General features: G+C 45.3%; 1 protein-coding gene across 1 annotated transcript in view; it reads right to left on the minus strand.

The window, feature by feature from the left end:
- LOC142472553 (myosin-3-like) overlaps window positions 1-22,192 on the minus strand; it is a 57,449-nt gene that overhangs the window by 21,620 nt on the left and 13,637 nt on the right. Inside the window, exons 8-20 of the mRNA XM_075579607.1 lie at window positions 20,614-20,677; window positions 20,050-20,148; window positions 18,763-18,866; window positions 17,711-17,849; window positions 16,582-16,700; window positions 16,317-16,466; window positions 13,372-13,542; window positions 12,515-12,824; window positions 11,628-11,695; window positions 8,225-8,312; window positions 7,835-7,952; window positions 6,986-7,109; window positions 2,402-2,538 (exon numbers count right to left, since the gene is read on the minus strand). Coding sequence (XP_075435722.1) covers window positions 2,402-2,538; window positions 6,986-7,109; window positions 7,835-7,952; window positions 8,225-8,312; window positions 11,628-11,695; window positions 12,515-12,824; window positions 13,372-13,542; window positions 16,317-16,466; window positions 16,582-16,700; window positions 17,711-17,849; window positions 18,763-18,866; window positions 20,050-20,148; window positions 20,614-20,677 — 1,691 coding nt within the window. The remainder of the gene's footprint in view (window positions 1-2,401; window positions 2,539-6,985; window positions 7,110-7,834; window positions 7,953-8,224; window positions 8,313-11,627; window positions 11,696-12,514; window positions 12,825-13,371; window positions 13,543-16,316; window positions 16,467-16,581; window positions 16,701-17,710; window positions 17,850-18,762; window positions 18,867-20,049; window positions 20,149-20,613; window positions 20,678-22,192) is intronic.

Below are 22,192 nucleotides of genomic sequence, written 5' to 3' on the forward strand. Positions count from 1 at the left end.
GTCTGTGTATCTCAGTATGTGTCCCAGTGTGTGTATCCGTGTGATTCAATGTGTCTATGTGTATCTGTGTGTGTCTGTGTGTTTCAGTGGCAGTGTGTGTCAGTGTGAATCACTGTGTTTGTGTGTATCTCTGTGTGTCTGTATGTACAGTATGTATGTATGTGTGTCTGTATGTATCTCTGTGTGTCTGTGTGTCTCTGTGTATGTCTGTGTGAATCAGTGTGTCTGTGTGTGTCTGTGTGTGAATCAGTGTGTCTGTGTGTGTCTGTAAATCAGTATGTCTGTGTGTCTGTGTATCTGTGTGTATCTTATGTGTGTGTGTGTCTGTATCTGTGTGTATCTGTGTGTCTGTGTTTCAATGTGTCAGTGTGTGTCAGTGTGAATCACTGTGTCTGTGTGTGTTTGTGTGTATGTCTGTGTGAATCAGTGTATCTGTGTGTCTGTGTATCTGTGTGTATCTTTGCGTGTCTTTGTGTGTGTCTGTATCTGTGTGTCTGTGCCTAAGGAGACCTCACAACCCTTTCCATTGAATGGGTCATAAGGTGTCATTCAGTGCTAGAAAGTGTATTACGGTATAGCACCATTTAATAACATGTTCCTAAATGTCCAGGATCATTGAGTAGACAGAAACTGAATGTGCAACCATGTGTATCCAAGCCCAACACCTTAACCACTCTACTGCCCTCCCTACCATGTGTATCCAAGCCCAACACCTTAACCACTGTACTGCCCTCCCTACCATGTGTATCCAAGCCCAACACCTTAACCACTGTACTGCCCTCCCTACCATGTGTATCCAAGCCCAACACCCTAACCACTGTACTGCCCTCCCTACCATGTGTATCCAAGCCCAACACCTTAACCACTGTACTGCCCTCCCTACCATGTGTATCCAAGCCCAACACCATAACCACTGTACTGCCCTCCCTACCATGTGTATCCAAGCCCAACACCCTAACCACTGTACTGCCCTCCCTACCATGTGTATCCAAGTCCAACACCCTAACCACTGTACTGCCCTCCCTACCATGTGTATCCAAGCCCAACACCCTAACCACTGTACCGCCCTCCCTACCATGTGTATCCAAGCCCAACACCCTAACCACTGTACCGCCCTCCCTACCATGTGTATCCAAGCCCAACACCCTAACTACTGTACTGCCCTCCCTACCATGTGTATCCAAGCCCAACACCCTAACCACTGTACTGCCCTCCCTACCATGTGTATCCAAGCCCAACACCTTAACCACTGTACTGCCCTCCTTACCATGTGTATCCAAGCCCAACACCCTAACCACTGTACTGCCCTCCCTACCATGTGTATCCAAGCCCAACACCCTAACCACTGTACTGCCCTCCCTACCATGTGTATCCAAGCCCAACACCCTAACCACTGTACTGCCCTCCCTACCATGTGTATCCAAGCCCAACACCCTAACCACTGTACTGCCCTCCCTACCATGTGTATCCAAGCCCAACACCCTAACCACTGTACTGCCCTCCCTACGTGTGTATCCAAGCCCAACACCTTAACCACTGTACTGCCCTCCTTACCATGTGTATCCAAGCCCAACACCCTAACCACTGTACTGCCCTCCCTACCATGTGTACCCAAGCCCAACACCCTAACCACTGTACTGCCCTCCCTACCATGTGTATCCAAGCCCAACACCTTAACCACTGTACTGCCCTCCCTACCATGTGTATCCAAGCCCAACACCCTAACCACTGAACTGCCCTCCCTACCATGTGTATCCAAGCCCAACACCCTAACCACTGTACTGCCCTCCCTACCACGTGTATCCAAGCCCAACACCCTAACCACTGTACTGCCCTCCCTACAATGTGTATCCAAGCCCAACACCCTAACCACTGTACCGCCCTCCCTACCATGTGTATCCAAGCCCAACACCCTAACCACTGTACCGCCCTCCCTACCATGTGTATCCAAGCCCAACACCCTAACCACTGTACTGCCCTCCCTACCATGTGTACCCAAGCCCAACACCCTAACCACTGTACTGCCCTCCCTACCATGTGTATCCAAGTTCAACACCCTAACCACTGTACTGCCCTCCCTACCATGTGTATCCAAGCCCAACACCCTAACCACTGTACTGCCCTCCCTACCATGTGTATCCAAACCCAACACCCTAACCACTGTACTGCCCTCCCTACCATGTGTATACAAGCCCAACACCCTAACCACTGTACCGCCCTCCCTACAATGTGTATCCAAGCCCAACACCCTAACCACTGTACTGCCCTCCCTACCATGTGTATCCAAGCCCAACACCCTAACCACTGTACTGCCCTCCCTACCATGTGTATCCAAGCCCAACACCCTAACCACTGTACTGCCCTCCCTACCATGCTGCATATGGAAGAATATATCGTGTACCTTCTTTCCATCATTTTTTGGAATTCAACTCTCATTAGGTAGCCTCGGCATACAGCCTGCGTGCGCTTAATCAGGAGCGCCAGGCGGTCATCACGCATCTCCTCCAAGGTGCCCAGCAACCCCGCTTTGAAGAACACCTACAAGACAACACAAACTATCTCAGGAGAACCTCCAGGGTCACTTCACAGGCCCGGAAACCAAAGGATTGAGAGCAGGTAAAGACCATTTTACAGCGACCAGGTTTACCCCAGATACCTATACATTTTAGACCAGACTTCCTTAGTCATCTCCTCCCCCACCCGCCCCCAGCCCTCCCCTCTCCCCCCCCCCCCCTCTCACCCCGTGGGCCCCCGTGGGGACACTTGTCCTGTGCCCGGGAAAGTTCAAGGTTAACATTTTATAAATCTACATTTCGCCTGTTGTTGGACTATATTGTTTTATGTGTAGATCAACAAATACAGTAAGGGAGTAAGTTGTCCTGCTGATCATTAGAGCTAGATTAATTGATTAATTAAGTGTTATTTAGATACATTTGCTAACTTAATTGGCTCATTAGATGTCAGAGCAATCTGTTAGGTTTATTGGTTCATTAGATCAGAGCTCTGATACACTGTAGGTAGGCCTGCTATAGGTACTTGGTTAGGGGTGTATTACTATTAGAAATCTTGAAGACCCAGCTTCTTGGTAGCGTAGCTTTCTAAAACTGAGTTTGGATAGCCCGGGTGTCAGACATAAATCTAACCTACAAGCTTGTGTCTCCAAAAATAACATTTAGCACTATCCCAATGGTATTCAACAACAGCAGAACTGGAAATGTAGCATCTCGATCCCGCGTTACCCTCCACTGACTGGAACAATGACTAGTGAACAAGGAGAAAGAGAACCCTCTATAGCACTCGAGTTCACGCTCTGGTGATGAGTGGGTGATTTAAAACATATTCTTTATTAGTGGCATATATAAAATAGTAGATGTTGGAACAACGTACTGGAGGTAGGTTGATCCTGGATATTAGTAGCCGTGTTGGCTCCGGATCAGTTAGTAGCTAAAATACCAGATATAACTATATTGGAACACTGGTAATAGAACAGCACAGAGATCCTGATGTGGACCTGTGTGATGGGGGTGTACTGCTAGGTGTGCTAAAATAGGTACTGAATAAACATATCACATTGTAGCAGGGTCTGCGTGAGTCCTTTAATAAGGTGGTAAGTGTGATATGTATATGCTGATAGACACTGGGAACATATATATAGTGGTTATCAGTGGTCGTATGTGCTGTCAGCTAAGTTGCCACTCTGTATATAGGTGTGTATCTAGCTAAGTGTCAGAATGACCTGAGGTAACCTTGATTGCTGTACTGCAGGGGTAAGTGTCCTGCATTAACCTCTAGGGCTGTATGTAGCAGGTAGATAGTGTAAGCAGAAGGTTGTTAGTAGTCTTTAACAGGAGGGCACTATAGCTAGTGTGCCTAGACGTGGAGGGACTGTACACCAGCATCAACCATGAGTATGGTCTAATGGCTGTTTCCCACTTCCTAAAAACTAGGGGTGGCTGGTATACTAAACATAACTCCTTCACTCTGGAATTACTTGAGTTTGTACTGACGCGTAACTATTTTCTCTTTGACAAAAAAATCTATCACCAAATAAGGGGCACGGCAATGGGCACAAAATGTGCCCCCACGTATGCCAACCTCTACCTGGGATGGTGGGAATCCCAGGTGGTATTTACGGAAGACCTAGAGGCATACACAGAGCACATTGACCTCTGGGTCCGCTACATCGACGATGTGTTTGTCCTGTGGCGAGGCCCAGAGGGAACCCTCAAAGAGTTCATCAGTATACTTAATACAAACCTGTACAATCTCCACCTCACACTGGAATATAATAAGGACACTATGTGCTTCTTAGACTTACAGATTTCAAGGGGCCCTGATGGCTCCCTCCATACCACAATTTATCGCAAGGCTACAGCCACCAATAACCTTCTGGAGGCAAGTAGCCACCATCCCAGAGCTCAGATTAACGCCATACCGACAGGCCAGTTCCTCCGCTTAAGAAGGAACTGTAGCACTGATCAGGAGTTTGACCAACAGTCAAGGAATATGACACTACGTTTTGTGGATAGGGGGTACAGCCGCAAGTGCATAAAGAAGGCCTACAAGAGAGCAAAATACACCCCACGAAAATCCCTCATCATGGACAAACCACCTAGTCTGAGGGACAGAGTAATACGCTTCATAGGCACCTATAATAGGGAGTGGCCCCTGGCAAGAAAAATTCTGAGAAAACACTGGCACATTCTGAGAGCAGACGACCTCCTAAAAGGAGTGACTCATGAGTATCCATCCATGACCAGTAGACGTGCCAAAAATTTGCAAGATCTACTGGTCCATAGCCACTTTGTGGATGAAACACCAAGAACATGGCTACCGCCCAAACCTATGGGATCCTACACTTGCCAACGCTGTAAGGCCTGTCAGTATATGAGAACTACCAAACAATTTGGGAACTGGAATAACTCAAAGATGTACCAAATACGCAGTTTTATCAACTGCCTCAGCATGGGCGTCATATATCAAGGTATATGCACATGTGGGAAAATATACGTGGGCAAAACCAGCAGATGTCTAAAACAGAGGGTGCTTGAGCATATAGGTACTGTCAGGAACAAGACCGACAAACCCCTGTCGAGACACGTCAATCTGTGTCATGGCGGGGATCTAAAAGCAGTTACCTTCTGTGGAATTGACCACCTCACTCGGGGACAAAGAAGGGGAGACTGGGACAAAGCTCTCCTCCAAAAGGAGTCCAAATGGATCTACACACTTGGGACACTATCACCTAGAGGTCTCAATGAGGGATTCCTATACACCCCATTTCTGTGATAACCTACACCCCTGTGACATCTGCCATGACTCCCCATAGCTGTAATACTATGACACAGATCATATTTCCATGTCCACTGTCCCTATGTACACCACTCCCCTACCTCATCATTACTACCTATATTCATTCCATTTGCTCTGCCATCATGGTATCAGGCAACTCCATAGTCCTGTACACTGACTACTGCCACTTAACAGTGGTGACATTATTATTTTTATTAGGGCATCTCTGAACCCACATACCATTAGCATATAACCTTTTATTAGGCATCCACCTTGATACTACCCCTGTAGCACAGAATGAGCCAATTTATGGCTCTACTGGGCATACATCTGACAAGAAGTAAAAACGAGACAACACAGGAGTCAGATTTTTATTGTTTAGTGTGTGAGGTATGCAGCTATTAACATTGGCATACTTACTGTGTTCTTGAAACAGCACCAAGCACACCTCAGCGCACCAGGGGTTAAACCATGACGTCATTTCTCTGGAGGCCCTATATATACCTGCCTACCTGCAGGGTTCCCTTAACCATACTTACCCTTCGCCTTGAGAAAGCCTCTCGCGAAACGCGCGCGTCGGCTCCCTTCTCCCACGTGCACGCGCAGACCAGTGACTGCCTCCGCATTATGTGTCTCTAACCGCGAGTTCATGCGGCAGCCTGCTCGTGCAGGATATACAGGCTAAAAGTGCCCCGATGGTCATTTTAAGCCTCGATTTGTGTGGTGTCTGTTTAGAGAGTGCTAAACCTATATAGTTTATTGATTTTTGGTCACCCGCAGTAACACCCTAGCTGCGCTGCTGCTGGGGATACTCTAGACAGCAGCACATAGGGTCACTAACTGTGCCTACTTCCAGCTCACCCTCTGATTTAGGATATGACCACATATCTTCTAGCTATAGTGCCCTCCTGTTAAAGACTACTAACAACCTTCTGCTTACACTATCTACCTGCTACATACAGCCCTAGAGGTTAATGCAGGACACTTACCCCTGCAGTACAGCAATCAAGGTTACCTCAGGTCATTCTGACACTTAGCTAGATACACACCTATATACAGAGTGGCAACTTAGCTGACAGCACATACGACCACTGATAACCACTATATATATGTTCCCAGTGTCTATCAGCATATACATATCACACTTACCACCTTATTAAAGGACTCACGCAGACCCTGCTACAATGTGATATGTTTATTCAGTACCTATTTTAGCACACCTAGCAGTACACCCCCATCACACAGGTCCACATCAGGATCTCTGTGCTGTTCTATTACCAGTGTTCCAATATAGTTATATCTGGTATTTTAGCTACTAACTGATCCGGAGCCAACACGGCTACTAATATCCAGGATCAACCTACCTCCAGTACGTTGTTCCAACATCTACTATTTTATATATGCCACTAATAAAGAATATGTTTTAAATCACCCACTCATCATCAGAGCGTGAACTCGAGTGCTATAGAGGGTTCTCTTTCTCCTTGTTCACTACTGTACTACACCCTAAGCACCGTTCACCATCACACCATACCATTGTGGCTGCAGCAGGGGTTCCCCTATCATCCCAATTGGAACAATGACTAATAAGGCATTGTGGGGCCATAGTCCTTATCGGAGCTTAGTGTATCGCGCACAGAGATCTCTAAAGAGTTCTAACCCAGTTCTAACCCAGTTCTAACCCATCCATTACCTTGGTGTGTCCAAACTTATATTGTGTGTGATCAATATCGATGGTCCCCAAGAGTTTTTCACAGGCCTTCTTGCTGTCGATGAACTGTCCGTCTGGGATTGCACTTGCATTCAAGATACGGTATCTATCCAGTCAGAGAAAATAATGCAGGATATATTTTCAAAGACTTCAATAAATAATAAAACCCTTTTTACAATGAATGTCTTGGTGATGGTCAAAGAAAATCGATTCTGCCTAAGACCGGGGTCCTGGGAACTGGTCACACTTCGCTACTTAAAGAGTTTTACTAAGATATACACCTTTAGATTATAAATTGCCTAGTAATATATTAACATATTTTCTATATATATACATATCTAATTTAGGTTCAAACTTTGCCAAATGCTGAGTGAAATACTCTCCCAATATGTGCAGTTATATTGATCCACAGGAAGGTGAAGAGAACCCCCCCCTCCCCCCCCCCCCCCAGTGCAACATCTTCCAATTAACTCTGATAACGGAAACCATCATTCTTGACCCCAGTAATGGCGAACAGATTTCTCCGAGGGTCAATGGTCTGTATATGTTTTATTCAGCATATCCCTTTATACCCTTCTTTTCTAGAAATATGCCCCGTCTTTTCTTAAACGTGTTTACTGTGTCACAGTCTCCAAGGGGATAAGATGCCACATTTCCATTGTCTGTACAGTAAAGAACACTTTCCGTTGCTGCTGGTCACATCTTCTTCTCTCTCATTTCGAGCAAGGACCATGTGCCAGCTGCAGAGGCCTGGGGGGGGGGGGGGGGGGTGAAAATCTCCCTTTATGGACATTGGAGATAGAAGTGAATTACTGAATTTTAATGATGTACCTTTGCTTAAAATCTGCATATGCGATTCTGTTAGGAAATCCCTTCCTACAGATCCTGATGCCCTCAAGTACGCCATTGCATCTCAGCTGGTGCAAAACAAGATGGTGGTCCATGTCCCCTGGAATACATCAACCAGTTCCACTCATTAGACACATTGAATGGGATGTTGTTATTAGCACTGACTTGGCCGCCGATGGGGTGGGGCTGAGGGGACCTGGTGGTCCGAACAAGGAAGTTGCGCCCAGCTAGAAGTCGGCCCACTCCCACCCCACCCTTCCCCCCCCTGCCCATTATCCCAGCGCCCAGGTTAGGACTGTAGTGCTGGCCCTGGGAAGGCGTCATTGGCCCCTAACACCGATTCCATGCGCACAGCGCAGACAGTCACATTACCTGGTGTTTTAGTTTCATTGGGAATGAGGCACCTTACAAAATGGGGGTGAGTACTTCTCAAATTGGACATCAGTTTATTCAGGTTTTCCTGCAGGAAATAGATGTGAAATAGTTGATTACTAGATTGTGTACCTGAGAGTTACAGGGGCCATATTGGATCTGGAGACATGTAGGTTTGTTGTTTAGTGCAGGGTCTCAATTCCAGTCCTCAAGACACCCCAACAGGTCAGGTTTTCAGGATATCCCTGCTTCAGCACAGGTGATCCAATTAGTCCCTGCTTCAGCACAGGTGGCTCGATCTGATTGAGCCAAGTGTGCTGAAGCTGAGATATCCTAAAAACCTGACCTGTTGGGGGGGGGGGGCTTGAGGACTGGAGTTGAGCCCCCCTGGTTTAGTTAACTAACAGAGGAGTCCTTCCATAATAAGTTAGTAGTTTAGGGTGAATAGCCCTGCTGAGTGAATACATTGTAGCTGAGATACACACACCATATTTAGATGTTAGATCATCCTCATAGACCTAGCAGTCTTACAGAAATGATCATACTTAACACTTTAAATATATCATAGCCAATTATACTATATCTGAGAAATAGACACAAGCAGTCCTCGTTTTACAACGAATGGCTTATCCAACGCTGTGCAATGCATACCTATGTTCATTTTTACAACGCCAAAACGGCTTATCCAACGCTCTTACGACGCTTTGCAAAGTTGTTTATGTGTATATAATATATATATTATACTATATTATACTATATAATATAAAAATATAATATATTATATATTATGTTATATTATATATATAATACAGTATATACACTATATAATTTATGTGTGTGCTGCATATCTTATTGCCGGAGTAAAATATTTTGTGTATTTTAGCATTTAAAATGCCTTCAGGAACGGAACCTTTCATTTAAACAGTGTTCCTATGGGAAAACGTGTTTCGCTTTACAACGTTTCGCTATCCAACGCCATTTTGAGTAACGCATTGTGTCGGATAACCGAGGACTGCCTGTAACGCATTGTGTCGGATAACCGAGGACTGCCTGTAACGCATTGTGTCGGATAACCGAGGACTGCCTGTAGTGTCTCTTCTTGAAAGAGCAACCAAGATGGCGATTTTTTACAATGTATTTAAAAAAATATTTAAACATAGGTTTGAAGCAGGAGGTCTCCAGAGCTGAACCCCAGTAATTGAATCTCTGTGAACCCCCCGTACTTCCGTAGGGGGTGCCGGTATCTCCTGCAAGTTTAAAACTCCCACATCACGTGGGCCAGGCAGTGGCACCGGATGACATTAAGGCTTCCTATTGGCCGCAGGACACAAGAGCTTTGAAAAGTGGCCGTTACCCCAGCCAACGTGCCAAAGCGGCTACCGGCCCCCTATGGAGGTAAGCTACTCCGGAAGCAGGGGGTCCCCGAAGCTTAAATTAATGGGGTTCAGCTCAATCAACAAACAAAACTAGCACTTCCAACTGATCAGGGAGGACTGCTCTTTTATATTAAAAACCGCCCTCTGTAAATCTGAGAAAAACTCTGTGTCAAAGAACGAGAGAGGGATGGACAGAGACCCCGATGGTGTCACGCCCCGGTATGCAAAGTAACGCCTCCAATAATTACTCTGCCTTTGCACGTCTGCGCACACAGGGCTAATAGTAATAATACCGTAATACTTTAATACTTAGAGACACAAGTTCAAAATGCCTCTCCCAACAGTTTGATGGTAAATAAGGGTTCCTTGGAGTAATACTCGAAGACGTACCATCGGTGTCTGAACTGGTTGTCTGAACTATTCTTTTCTTGTCAACATTGACAGAAAATCACAGTTCGAAATCAAAGATAAATACGGTACGTAAAGGCTCTATTGACATCTGGTGGCAAACCCCGGTATAGCATACTATTCCGTTACAACAACCCACACGATGCCTCTCTATAGTAACCAGGTTAATTCCCTGTGTACAGTATGTGGTATGAGAAATGGGTACATGAAGAAAGAGTTATATGGCGCACACAATGAGATGTAACTATTCTCCGGCTTCATTCTTACATTTGATACAGACGCAAGCAGAAGGAATATGGTCTTATTTATTTCTAAAGCACCAGCATATACCGCCGCGCGGTACAATGAGGGACCAGAATGGTACCAAGTACCTAAACAGAATGACATACTAAATTAGGACCAACAAGCGCAAATACAAGGTAACGAGGGCCGTGCTCGTATTTCAACCTGTGATTAAAGGAGTGGCTGGAAGGTGTTCTGCGCAGGCGGATTCACCGCACATCTCGTCTCTCGGAACTAACGGCAAAGTTCTAGTAACGCCTGTATATTGGTCCTTATTAAGGTGTTGTACGCTGGGAAACCTCTTGATGTCCCAACAGGAAAGTTATTCATAGATGTATTTATGTGTACAGCACTTGTGAAACCTCATGTGAAGAAGAGACTAGTGAGGTTTTCACAGCTCCATACGAACCATTATATGTATGAATGACTCTTCTGTTGGCCTTTTGATAGGTATCACAATCTATAACTAATCACCATCTCGCGAGGGCTCGATACAAATACCCCTATATGTTTTTACTGATTGTTGCTAAGAAACCATGGGCCTCATGCAGAGAGCATAGAATTTTAAAATTGGCGAATTTCATAAAAAGTAGCTTTTTTGGAGAGTTTTATTCTCCATATGCAGAAAAGTGCGAATTCTGCTATGTTTAACATGGATGCGTGTGGCGAGTTTAAATTGGCGAGATGCGCGCTTCAGAAACGTGTAAAAACAAATTTGCGCCTTTTTTTTCCCCTTTACTATAGGCGGCGAGCGCCATCTTGCCATCTTTTCCTGGCGCGGCAAAAATGCGAGAATCGCGCCATTTTCTTGGCGCGAACAGCCGCTACATGCCGTTCGCACCTCTCTGCATTCGGAGAGTTTTAAAAATGGCGAGATGGAGGTTCTCTCCAGCCGCGAGGCGAGTTTTAGCAATAGAAAAAACAAAATGGCGCGTTTTTCGTAACTCGCCATTTTCTGCCGGTTTCTGCGCGAAATTGTACAAAAAATGGCGCATTTCGAAATAACGATGCTCTCTGCATGAGGCCCCATATGCCTTATAATCAGAAAAGTATCAATTCCGTATGCATTTTCTGCCTCTCTTTGCACGTGTGTCAGCATTTGTAAGTACTCGTGCTTTTTGGGGAGTTTCATTTGATATTTGGTTGCATTTACATGCTGCCATATGTAACATATCTTTTTGTAATGTTTTGCTACTTTGTATTTTGATTTTCAATACACAATCTTACAATTGGCCCAGTCCAGTGCTAGCCGTATTGTTCTGGAAGTTACTGCTCTTCTCTGTGGACATTTCTCTTATCACTTTATCTGTATATAGTTATAATCAGAGCGCACTTACCCGGAACAGAGCAGACACTGTCTGGAAGGAGGACCCCTTCTTCTTAGCTGCCTTTTTTGGTGGGGCGTCTGGTAACAACACATACGATTCATTAGATAAAGACAGCCTTGAATGCACAAATGCCCTTTTTGTTGTTTTTGTAACCGTTTTATTATTTCTTGAAATTAAAGCACTGCGTGCTTAAGATACTTTGGCCCAAATTCACTAAACGGGGCTAACCTTTATTAGCATGACCAAACTCCTGTTTCAATTGAATGGGTGTTTAGATGAGCTAAAGCTCAGCCCCATTAGTGAGTAAGAGCCTTAGGGGCCCATTGTATATACCCCAAAGAAGTCGATCGGGCCATTGTCCACCAAAACTCCCCATTGCAGTCGGCAGAAAACCAACTGAATCAGCCACTTTGCGGAACATAGAATAAACCCCTTAGATCAATCAACAAACAAAACTTGTACTTCCCAGCTGATTAGGGGGGACTGCTCTTTCAAATTGTATAAAGTCAATCACGTAGGAATAAGAGGAGATATGGGTCAGGGGGAGCTAAACTTCACTCCTCAAGATCCCCCAACATGTCAGGTTTTAAGGATATCCCAACTTCAGCACAGGTGGCTCAATTAGTCCCTGCTTCAGCACAGGTGGCTCCCTGGCAGGTGAGCCACCAATGCTGAAGCTGGAATATCCTTAAAACATGGCCTGTTGGGGGTCTTGAAGACTGGAGTTGAGCCCCCCTGATTTAGATCACAAGGAGAGCTATCTGACAGGGCTCCCCCACCCTCACGGCAGTGTTCTTACCACCAAGCTATTTATTCAACAAAGATCCTTTCGATTGATCTCTCCATATCATTATCTCACAGGAGACAGGGATAGCCACCTGTTTGCAATTCCTTACCTGCATCTGTAGGAGCATATGTAGCATACAGATTGGCCAAGATCTTCATGGAAGATTTTTGATAGAGTCCAACAACCGTTTCATTCAGGGGGTCCTTGTTTTTCTCCAGCCACCCTTTGATGTTGTAGTCCACCGTCCCAGCGTAATGAATCAACGAGAAGTGAGCCTCAGGTTTGCCTTTGACAATCTTGGGCTTCTGGAAGTTGGAGGACTTGCCCAGATGTTGGTCATACAGCTTGTTCTTGAACGAAGTGTCTGTCGCCTTGGGAAACATGCACTCCTCTTCCAGGATGGAGAAAATGCCCATTGGCTGCAAAGAAAACAGGTGTTTCAAACTGTTGAAAGCAGAGAATCAGCTATGTACAAATCATGAAAAAGTATTTGCCCCAACCACAGAACACGCATATAACAGGTTGGGTTACTGGCTGACTTCCATAGAAGAGGAGACAGCCTTTTTCCAGGATGATATAAGCTCACTGTACTAGAGATACACAGGATGATATAAGCTCACTGTACTAGAGATACACAGGATGATATAAGCTCACTGTACTAGAGAGATACAGGATGATATAAGCTCACTGTACTAGAGATACACAGGATGATATAAGCTCACTGTACTAGAGAGATACAGTATGATATAAGCTTACTGTACTAGAGATACACAGGATGATATAAGCTCACTGTACTAGAGATACACAGGATGATATAAGCTCACTGTACTAGAGATACACAGGATGATATAAGCTCACTGTACTAGAGATACACAGGATGATATAAGCTCACTGTACTAGAGATACACAGGATGATATAAGCTCACTGTACTAGAGAGATACAGTATGTAATGCAGGCGACGTTACCTTTTCTATCAGCTCAATGCAGGCAGCCAAATCCATCCCAAAGTCGATGAAGTCCCACTGGATCCCTTCCTTCTTGTATTCCTCTTGTTCCAGGACAAACATGTGATGGTTGAAGAACTGTTGCAGTTTCTCATTGGTGAAGTTGATGCAGAGCTGCTCCAAGCTGTTAAGCTAAAGAGATGGCAATTATTACATCTGTACCATAGCTACATTGAATCTTTATTGATTGCATATGTATTTAGATAAAATATACAGGCATACCCCGCATTAACGTACGCAATGGGACCGGAGCATGTATGTAACTATGTAACTACAGGCATACCCCGCATTAACGTACGCAATGGGACCGGACCATGTATGTAACTATGTAACTACAAGGCATACCCCGCATTAACGTACGCAATGGGACCGGAGCATGTATGTAACTATGTAACTACAGGCATACCCCGCATTAACGTACGCAATGGGACCGGAGCATGTATGTAACTATGTAACTACAGGCATACCCCGCATTAACGTACGCAATGGGACCGGAGCATGTATGTAACTATGTAACTACAGGCATACCCCGCATTAACGTACGCAATGGGACCGGAGCATGTATGTAACTATGTAACTACAGGCATACCCCGCATTAACGTACGCAATGGGACCGGACCATGTATGTAACTATGTAACTACAAGGCATACCCCGCATTAACGTACGCAATGGGACCGGACCATGTATGTAACTATGTAACTACAGGCATACCCCGCATTAACGTACGCAATGGGACCGGAGCATGTATGTAACTATGTAACTACAGGCATACCCCTCATTAACATACGCAATGGGACCGGAGCATGTATGTAACTATGTAACTACAGGCATACCCCGCATTAACGTACGCAATGGGACCGGAGCATGTACGTAACTATGTAACTACAGACATACCCCGCATTAATGTACGCAATGGGACCGGAGCATGTATGTAACTATGTAACACAGGCATACCCCGCATTAACGTACGCAATGGGACCAGAGCATGTATGTAACTATGTAACTACAGGCATACCCCACATTAACGTACGCAATGGGACCAGAGCATGTATGTAACTATGTAACACAGGCATACCCGGCATTAACGTACGCAATGGGACCAGAGCATGTATGTAACTATGTAACACAGGCATACCCCGCATTAACATACACAATGGGACCGGAGCATGTATGTAACTCAGTAACACAGGCACACCTCGCATTAACGTACGCAATGGGACCGGAGCGTGTATGTAACTATGTAACTACAGGCATACCCCACATTAACGTACGCAATGGGACCAGAGCATGTATGTAACTATGTAACTACAGGCATACCCGGCATTAACGTACGCAATGGGACCAGAGCATGTATGTAACTATGTAACTACAGGCATACCCCGCATTAACGTACGCAATGGGACCGGAACATGTATGTAACTATGTAACTACAGGCATACCCCACATTAACGTACGCAATGGGACCAGAGCATGTATGTAACTATGTAACACAGGCATACCCGGCATTAACGTATGCAATGGGACCAGAGCATGTATGTAACTATGTAACTACAGGCATACCCCGCATTAACGTACGCAATGGGACCGGAACATGTATGTAACTATGTAACTACAGGCATACCCCACATTAACGTACGCAATGGGACCAGAGCATGTATGTAACTATGTAACTACAGGCATACCCCGCATTAATGTACGCAATGGGACCGGAGCATGTATGTAACTATGTAACTACAGGCATACCCCACATTAACGTACGCAATGGGACCGGAGCATGTATGTAACTATGTAACTACAGGCATACCCCGCATTAACGTACGCAATGGGACCAGAGCATGTATGTAACTATGTAACTACAGGCATACCCCACATTAACGTACGCAATGGGACCAGAGCATGTATGTAACTATGTAACTACAGGCATACCCCGCATTAACGTACGCAATGGGACCGGAGCATGTATGTAACTATGTAACTACAGGCATACCCCGCATTAACGTACGCAATGGGACCGGAGCATGTATGTAACTATGTAACTACAGGCATACCCCACATTAACGTACGCAATGGGACCGGAGCATGTATGTAACTATGTAACTACAGGCATACCCCGCATTAACGTACGCAATGGGACCGGAGCATGTATGTAACTATGTAACTACAGGCATACCCAGCATTAATGTACGCAATGGGACCGGAGCATGTATGTAACTATGTAACTACAGGCATACCCCGCATAAACGTACGCAATGGGACCGGAGCATGTATGTAACTATGTAACTACAGGCATACCCCGCATTAACGTACGCAATGGGACCAGAGCATGTATGTAACTATGTAACTACAGGCATACCCCACATTAACGTACGCAATGGGACCAGAGCATGTATGTAACTATGTAACTACAGGCATACCCCGCATTAACGTACGCAATGGGACCGGAGCATGTATGTAACTATGTAACTACAGGCATACCCCGCATTAACGTACGCAATGGGACCGGAGCATGTATGTAACTATGTAACTACAGGCATACCCCACATTAACGTACGCAATGGGACCGGAGCATGTATGTAACTATGTAACTACAGGCATACCCAGCATTAATGTACGCAATGGGACCGGAGCATGTATGTAACTATGTAACTACAGGCATACCCCGCATAAACGTACGCAATGGGACCGGAGCATGTAAGTAACTATGTAACTTATGCGCCCTTTCACTTTGTCCTTAGTATGTGCGCCCTTTCACTTTGTCCTTAGTATGTGCGCCCTTTCACTTTGTCCTTAGTATGTGCGCCCTTTCAGTTTGTCCGCTCTGATGTCACTTTGTGGGAATGTTACTGCGTGTCCTTAGTCACACAAAACACTGAGAAAGCAATAAGTCGTTCTCAGTAATACCAACCTCAAAGATTTCAAAGCCAGCGATATCCAGCACGCCAATGAAGTGCTGACGGGGTAACTTAGTGTCCAGCTGCTGGTTTATCCGGGTCACCATCCACAGGAACAGCTTCTCATACACGGACTTGGCCAGTGCGTTCACATTCTGGTGCACCTGCAGCACAGGGAGGAACGCGGAGTGATTTGCCCTCATTATACAGCAATCTGCGTGTTATATACAGTGTATATATATAGAGAGAGAGAGCTTGGTGCAGTTATATATACAGTACCTGATCCACAGTTTGACCCTTGGTGACATATTCGTTTCCAACTTTGACCCTGGGATTGCACAAACCTTTTAACAAGTCTGCTGAGTTCAGCCCAGTCAGATACGCTATTTTATCAGCCACTATAAAAAGAGAAGGATTTATACTTCAGTATTGATAACATCATTAAAAGGGCAGTCTCATCATGTCTATGTAATCCTGGTACATGGGAGATGAGCTTCAGTACAAACCAAGGAATTGGGTTACTGTGGAAATACCTTCATCTCAAGCAAATTGTGTGAGGTTTATTTTAAAGGTGCCAGTCACCTACCTACAGTAATTATCAGCCACTTGCATTATTTATTAGTATTATTCCTCCTATAACCGCTCCCTACAACTCCTCCCCTAACTGCTCCTATAACCGCTCCCTATAACTCCTCCCCTAACTGCTCCTATAACCACTCCCTATAACTCCTCCCCTAACTGCTCCTGTAACCGCTCCCTATAACTCCTCCCCTAACTGCTCCTATAACCGCTGCCCTAACTGCTCCTGTAACCGCTCCCTATAACTCCTCCCCTAACTGCTCCTATAACCACTCCCTATAACTCCTCCCCTAACTGCTCCTATAACCGCTCCCCTAACTGCTCCTGTAACCGCTCCCTATAACTCCTCCCCTAACTGCTCCTGTAACCGCTCCCTATAACTCCTCCCCTAACTGCTCCTATAACCGCTGCCCTAACTGCTCCTGTAACCGCTCCCTATAACTCCTCCCCTAACTGCTCCTATAACCACTCCCTATAACTCCTCCCCTAACTGCTCCTATAACCGCTCCCCTAACTGCTCCTATAACCGCTCCCTATAACTCCTCCCCTAACTGCTCCTATAACCGCTCCCTATAACTCCTCCTCAAATCGCTCTCACTGAAAAGGCGCAAAGTTGATCCAAAACACCTTCATACTATACATTGATGCAAAGGTAGAACGTACAATTAACAGTTTAAGCATCAACTTGGCATAACTATGCGCATGTGCACCCCTTGCTACATAACCCCCCGATACTGGGATTACAGCCGCAGACTGGCCCCACGGCCCGTGTTTCCCGGTGTTAGTGTCGGTAATCAGCATTTATTGCAGTGTATCAGTATGTCCGTACCCTCTGAGCCGTCGGGCTCCGCCTGCTCCTCGCGCGGTTTCTGCTTGAACTTCATCACGCCGTAGTGCATCACCGACCCCGTTAATTTGTAAATCCCAAGCTTTTCTTCGGGGGTAAAGCCGAGGATATCAATGGCGCTCTACGTTCGGATAACAGGAGAATACCGGGATAGAGAGTCGCTCAGCTCAGCGTGTTACTCGCGGGAATAAATAATATCCAAAGGTAACTATTAACCTCGGCATTGTCCGACGCGCCGCGCACAGCGTATATATCTCAGTTTCAATGTTTACAGTCGGGCGGCCAACAAGAGGGGGAGAGCCAGGGCCACTGAAGTGGGCAAAGCTTCAGCGATCGTCTGATTGAGCCCACGTCCAAGCCCCCCACGCAGGGTTGCCACTCTCCCGGTTTGACCCGGAGACTCCGGGTTTTGGGCACTTACCTCCGAGCTACGGGTTTAGCCTGTCAATCTCCAGGTGGCGGCGCGGTGCGGCGTGCTGCGGCGTGCTGCGGCGTGCTGCGGCGGCGTCTCCGGCATTCTCCTGCAATTCCCCCTCCAACAGCAGTGAACATGGCTGTGAACATGGTTGCCATGACAACGGGGCGCTACGTGATGTCATGACGCTACGCGGCGTCACATGGCAACGTGACGTCGGGTAGCGTTGCGTTATTTTACGCCACGCAGCCACGCTCACTGCAGTTGGAGAGGGAGTTGCAGCAGGATGCCGGGAGGCGCAGCACGCCATGCCACGCCATGCCACGCCAAGTAAGGGAATTTTTTTTTCAATTTTCTCCTGGTTGGCCTTCAGTAGAAGGTGGCAACCCTGCCCCCACGCCACTTAACAAAGCTTCCACACACCCCGCCCACACTCCACTCCAAAAAACCTTCTGTAACCCCCCACCCCTCCACAAACCTCCAACAACCCCAGAGCCCAAGTCCGTGGCCCCGTACATGTGGCAGGCAGCCCGTGCCCCCATGCAAACCTTTAGCTTCTGGATAAAGACATGTGTTACCGGTTCCTCTGGCAGTGAAAGTTCATAACTGTGGCACTTACATCCGTGGCCATTAATTCCTCTGTATCATCAATGCTGGCCACTGATATCTCCCCCTGGCTGATGTATGGAAAATCGTACGGGTTTTTTGTAATCAGAAGCATATCTGGAGAGGAAGGAAGGAATGTGTTAGGATGGGGAGTTAGCAGTCTGGGACTGCAAGGAGAAAATGTTCCAGGACAAATCCCTCAACTGGGTTCAAATCCCACTGTCTGTCTCGTGTGACCTTGGGAAAGTCACTTTAGCTCCCTGTTTCTCAGACACCAAACTTAGATTGTAAGCTCTATGGGGCACTGACTTATTGTACCTACAAAATATTATGTTCAGCTATATAAAAAAAATAGTATTATTGTATTGAAACTGCATCTGCTATGTATTAAAGCAAAGAAATGTCAATTATTGACGGGCAAGGAATTAGGAGAAGCTTGTAGACAGCAGGTTTTGCAATAGTGCTCAATGTCAGGCTGTAACTGCAAAGGCTAATAGGATATTATCTTGCAAAAAAATGGGGTAAGGAAGGGAGAGAAGACAGCATCATGTTGCCACTGTATAGATTATTAGTAAGACCACATCTTGAATATGGAGTACAGTTTTGGGCCTCACTCCATAAAAAAATCATTATGGAACTAGAGAGAGTGCAGAGAAGAGCCACCAAATGAATAAAGGGGGTGGAAGGTCTAACTCATGAGATAAGGATAGCTAAATGAGATTTGTTTACATTAGAAATAAGGGATCTGTTAACTATGTACAAATATATTCAAAATACGAAAGGAGAAGACAGACACACACATCCAGTGCAAAGATCCAATAGGACAATTTATTGTGTACACAGGAGATAAAAGGGTTCAATGTTTTGGGGTACCAAAGTCCCTTTCTCAGGAAAATGCTATTTTTATTTGGCAAGGTTAAGAGGGTATGGGGGTGGATAGTGCAGGCCTGGTATAGTGCATCACATGGTATAGTGCATCACATGGTATAGTGCATCACATGGTATAGTGCATCACATGGTCATTGTACAATACTATGGAAAAATGTTTCCTTGTAAATTTGCAGAATGCAAATTGTGATACATAGTGTATCATTGTGTCCTGTGTTACTCTACCTATACACAATCCTCATATTGCAACCTAGTGCAAACCTGTGGCATGTTTGGAGCAAGTATTTTAATATATTACACTGGCGCAAAGAGGTGCAAAATAAAAACATCTCTTGTCATCCCAGTTTTGCTGCAATATTGCTCCCCCAAGGATCTCCAACAATGAGAATAGGATCAGTGGTTATATACTTACCAATAAGTTCCGGCTTTTTATTAGAGAGGATCTGGTAGAAGATGTGGTAGCTTCGTTCAGCATTTAGCTGGAAAGTTACTCTGGACTTTTCCAGTAGATCTGCAATAACATTCCCCCAAAATATCCACAATTATATCTTAAATATGTGTGCGTGTGTGTGTGCGTGTGCGTGTGCGTGTGCGTGTGCGTGTGCGTGTGCGTGTGTGTGTGTGTGTGTGTTCTGTATATACATATGTCATTCTTCCTGTAATTATACAGGTAAATAAGAATTGTAACTCAGGTAGTGTTAGGACCTGCTAACGGTCATGCCTTGAAAGTGGCAGCAGGCTTAAGACGCTTTGTCCAAAGGGTTAAACTAAATTACCCTTTTTCAAAAAAATATATAGGTATTGCACTGTGTATTTTTGTCACATTGGAAGCAGCTTTGGGCATCTCAGTTTGTTTTTTGTTGTATACATATATATATATATATATATATATATATATATATATATATATATATATATAAATATACACGCTATATATATAATGCTTTTATAAGCATGTTAGCATTAAAATACTTACATGTTTCAATGTCTGCTGATGCCAACTTTCCAGTGGTACCAAAGTGAATGCGGATGAATTTGCCCTGCCACGTAAAAAGAAGAATTTGTAATCCGAGCCACTATGGCCCACTAGTGGAAAGGGGCTACCCCTCTATAACAAGGGCGTTCATGCAACAGAACCTCTGATCCTTTATAACTGGGACCCCCTAGTTTAGGCAAAAGCTCTGCGCTGATTTTACAGCTCCAGTGAGAGAATGGGCACAGCAGCACCTTTCTGATCACTGAGTGCACTCACGATGGCCTAAATCCACAAAGCTCCAGTAAGTGAGGACTCATAACGTCACGTTACCTAAATTAGGAATGGATGTTCCCTGAGGCGTAACATCACGTTATTGTAGGATAATGTTGCGTTGGTTTCCAATAGCGTGATGATATGTATGCCAGCGTTGCTAGACCCTGAAATACGTGGAACACTAGTGACGCGGTGCACATTATGGGAGAAGACCACGTTACGTTATTGGTCTTTGAAGATACGTGGAAGTGGATGTAGCCCTGGGCAGGGCCGCCGACGGGGGGGGGACATCCGGGAAAGGTGTAGGACTATGTGTGTGTTACAGCAGATCCGTGGCCCAAATATCAGAGATGAACAGATTGTAGATATATATTTGTTGTGGGTTTTTGTGATACGCACAAGAAAGTTCTTAGTGTTTAATAGTCGGACTGTTCTTGTAGGGGAACTCAGGTTCTGGTACCTTATTTAGAGGTAAACAAGCGACTGCATATAACACCTATGAATGATTAGGAGTGTGACTGGAATACAGACGGGGACGGTATCAGGTGCTGGAGGAATCTATTGACATTTAGATATAAACTTGCTTCCCTTTTCTCGGGGTCCCGGCACCTTTTTTCCCAGAAAGACCTCACCGATCTCTCCTATGTTTGTATTGTCACATTGGTAATTATTAAGATATTGGAAACGGCGGCTGGCGTTCCCTGCGCTCTGATACCAGGACACTGACGTTTCATTTGAATGGCAGTTAATGCGGGTTTGAGCTCTGGTCCCTCTTAGCAGAGCTTAGTAAATCTCTCCCTAAGGGGCTTTGTGACGGAGTGGCCCAGCCTGCTGTCTCTTCGCTCTCTCAGACACATTCATTTTGGTAAAGAAATATAAGGAACAAATGAAGTTACAATAGTGTATAGATTTTTGGTGGTTTATAACAGGTTTATAACAGTATACAGTGGGCGTGATGAATTAGTACATAACCCCATTCAATATTAGGAAATTGGAATTTGTGAACATAAAAGCTGTGCTTTTGCTTGGGCTCAACATGTTGAAAATGTATTGTTTTACAAGTAGCTTTAATGCACAATTCATTTCCGGTGCATTTCCTGTGCATTTCCTGCACATTTCCTGAGCATTTCCTGTATATTTCCTGTATGTGCAGACGTGAATGCAGCATGAACAGAGCACTCTATAGGGAAAACCAATGCTTGGATCTTCTATAATCCCGTGTCATACAGAGGTTTGGCTGCACACAAGAATTCTAGGCAATTACATGTCACTTTTACCTTCCTGACTGTACATATTATTCCTGGAC

The sequence above is a fragment of the Ascaphus truei genome, chromosome 22 (assembly GCF_040206685.1).
Source record: "Ascaphus truei isolate aAscTru1 chromosome 22, aAscTru1.hap1, whole genome shotgun sequence".
Taxonomy (NCBI): domain Eukaryota; kingdom Metazoa; phylum Chordata; class Amphibia; order Anura; family Ascaphidae; genus Ascaphus; species Ascaphus truei.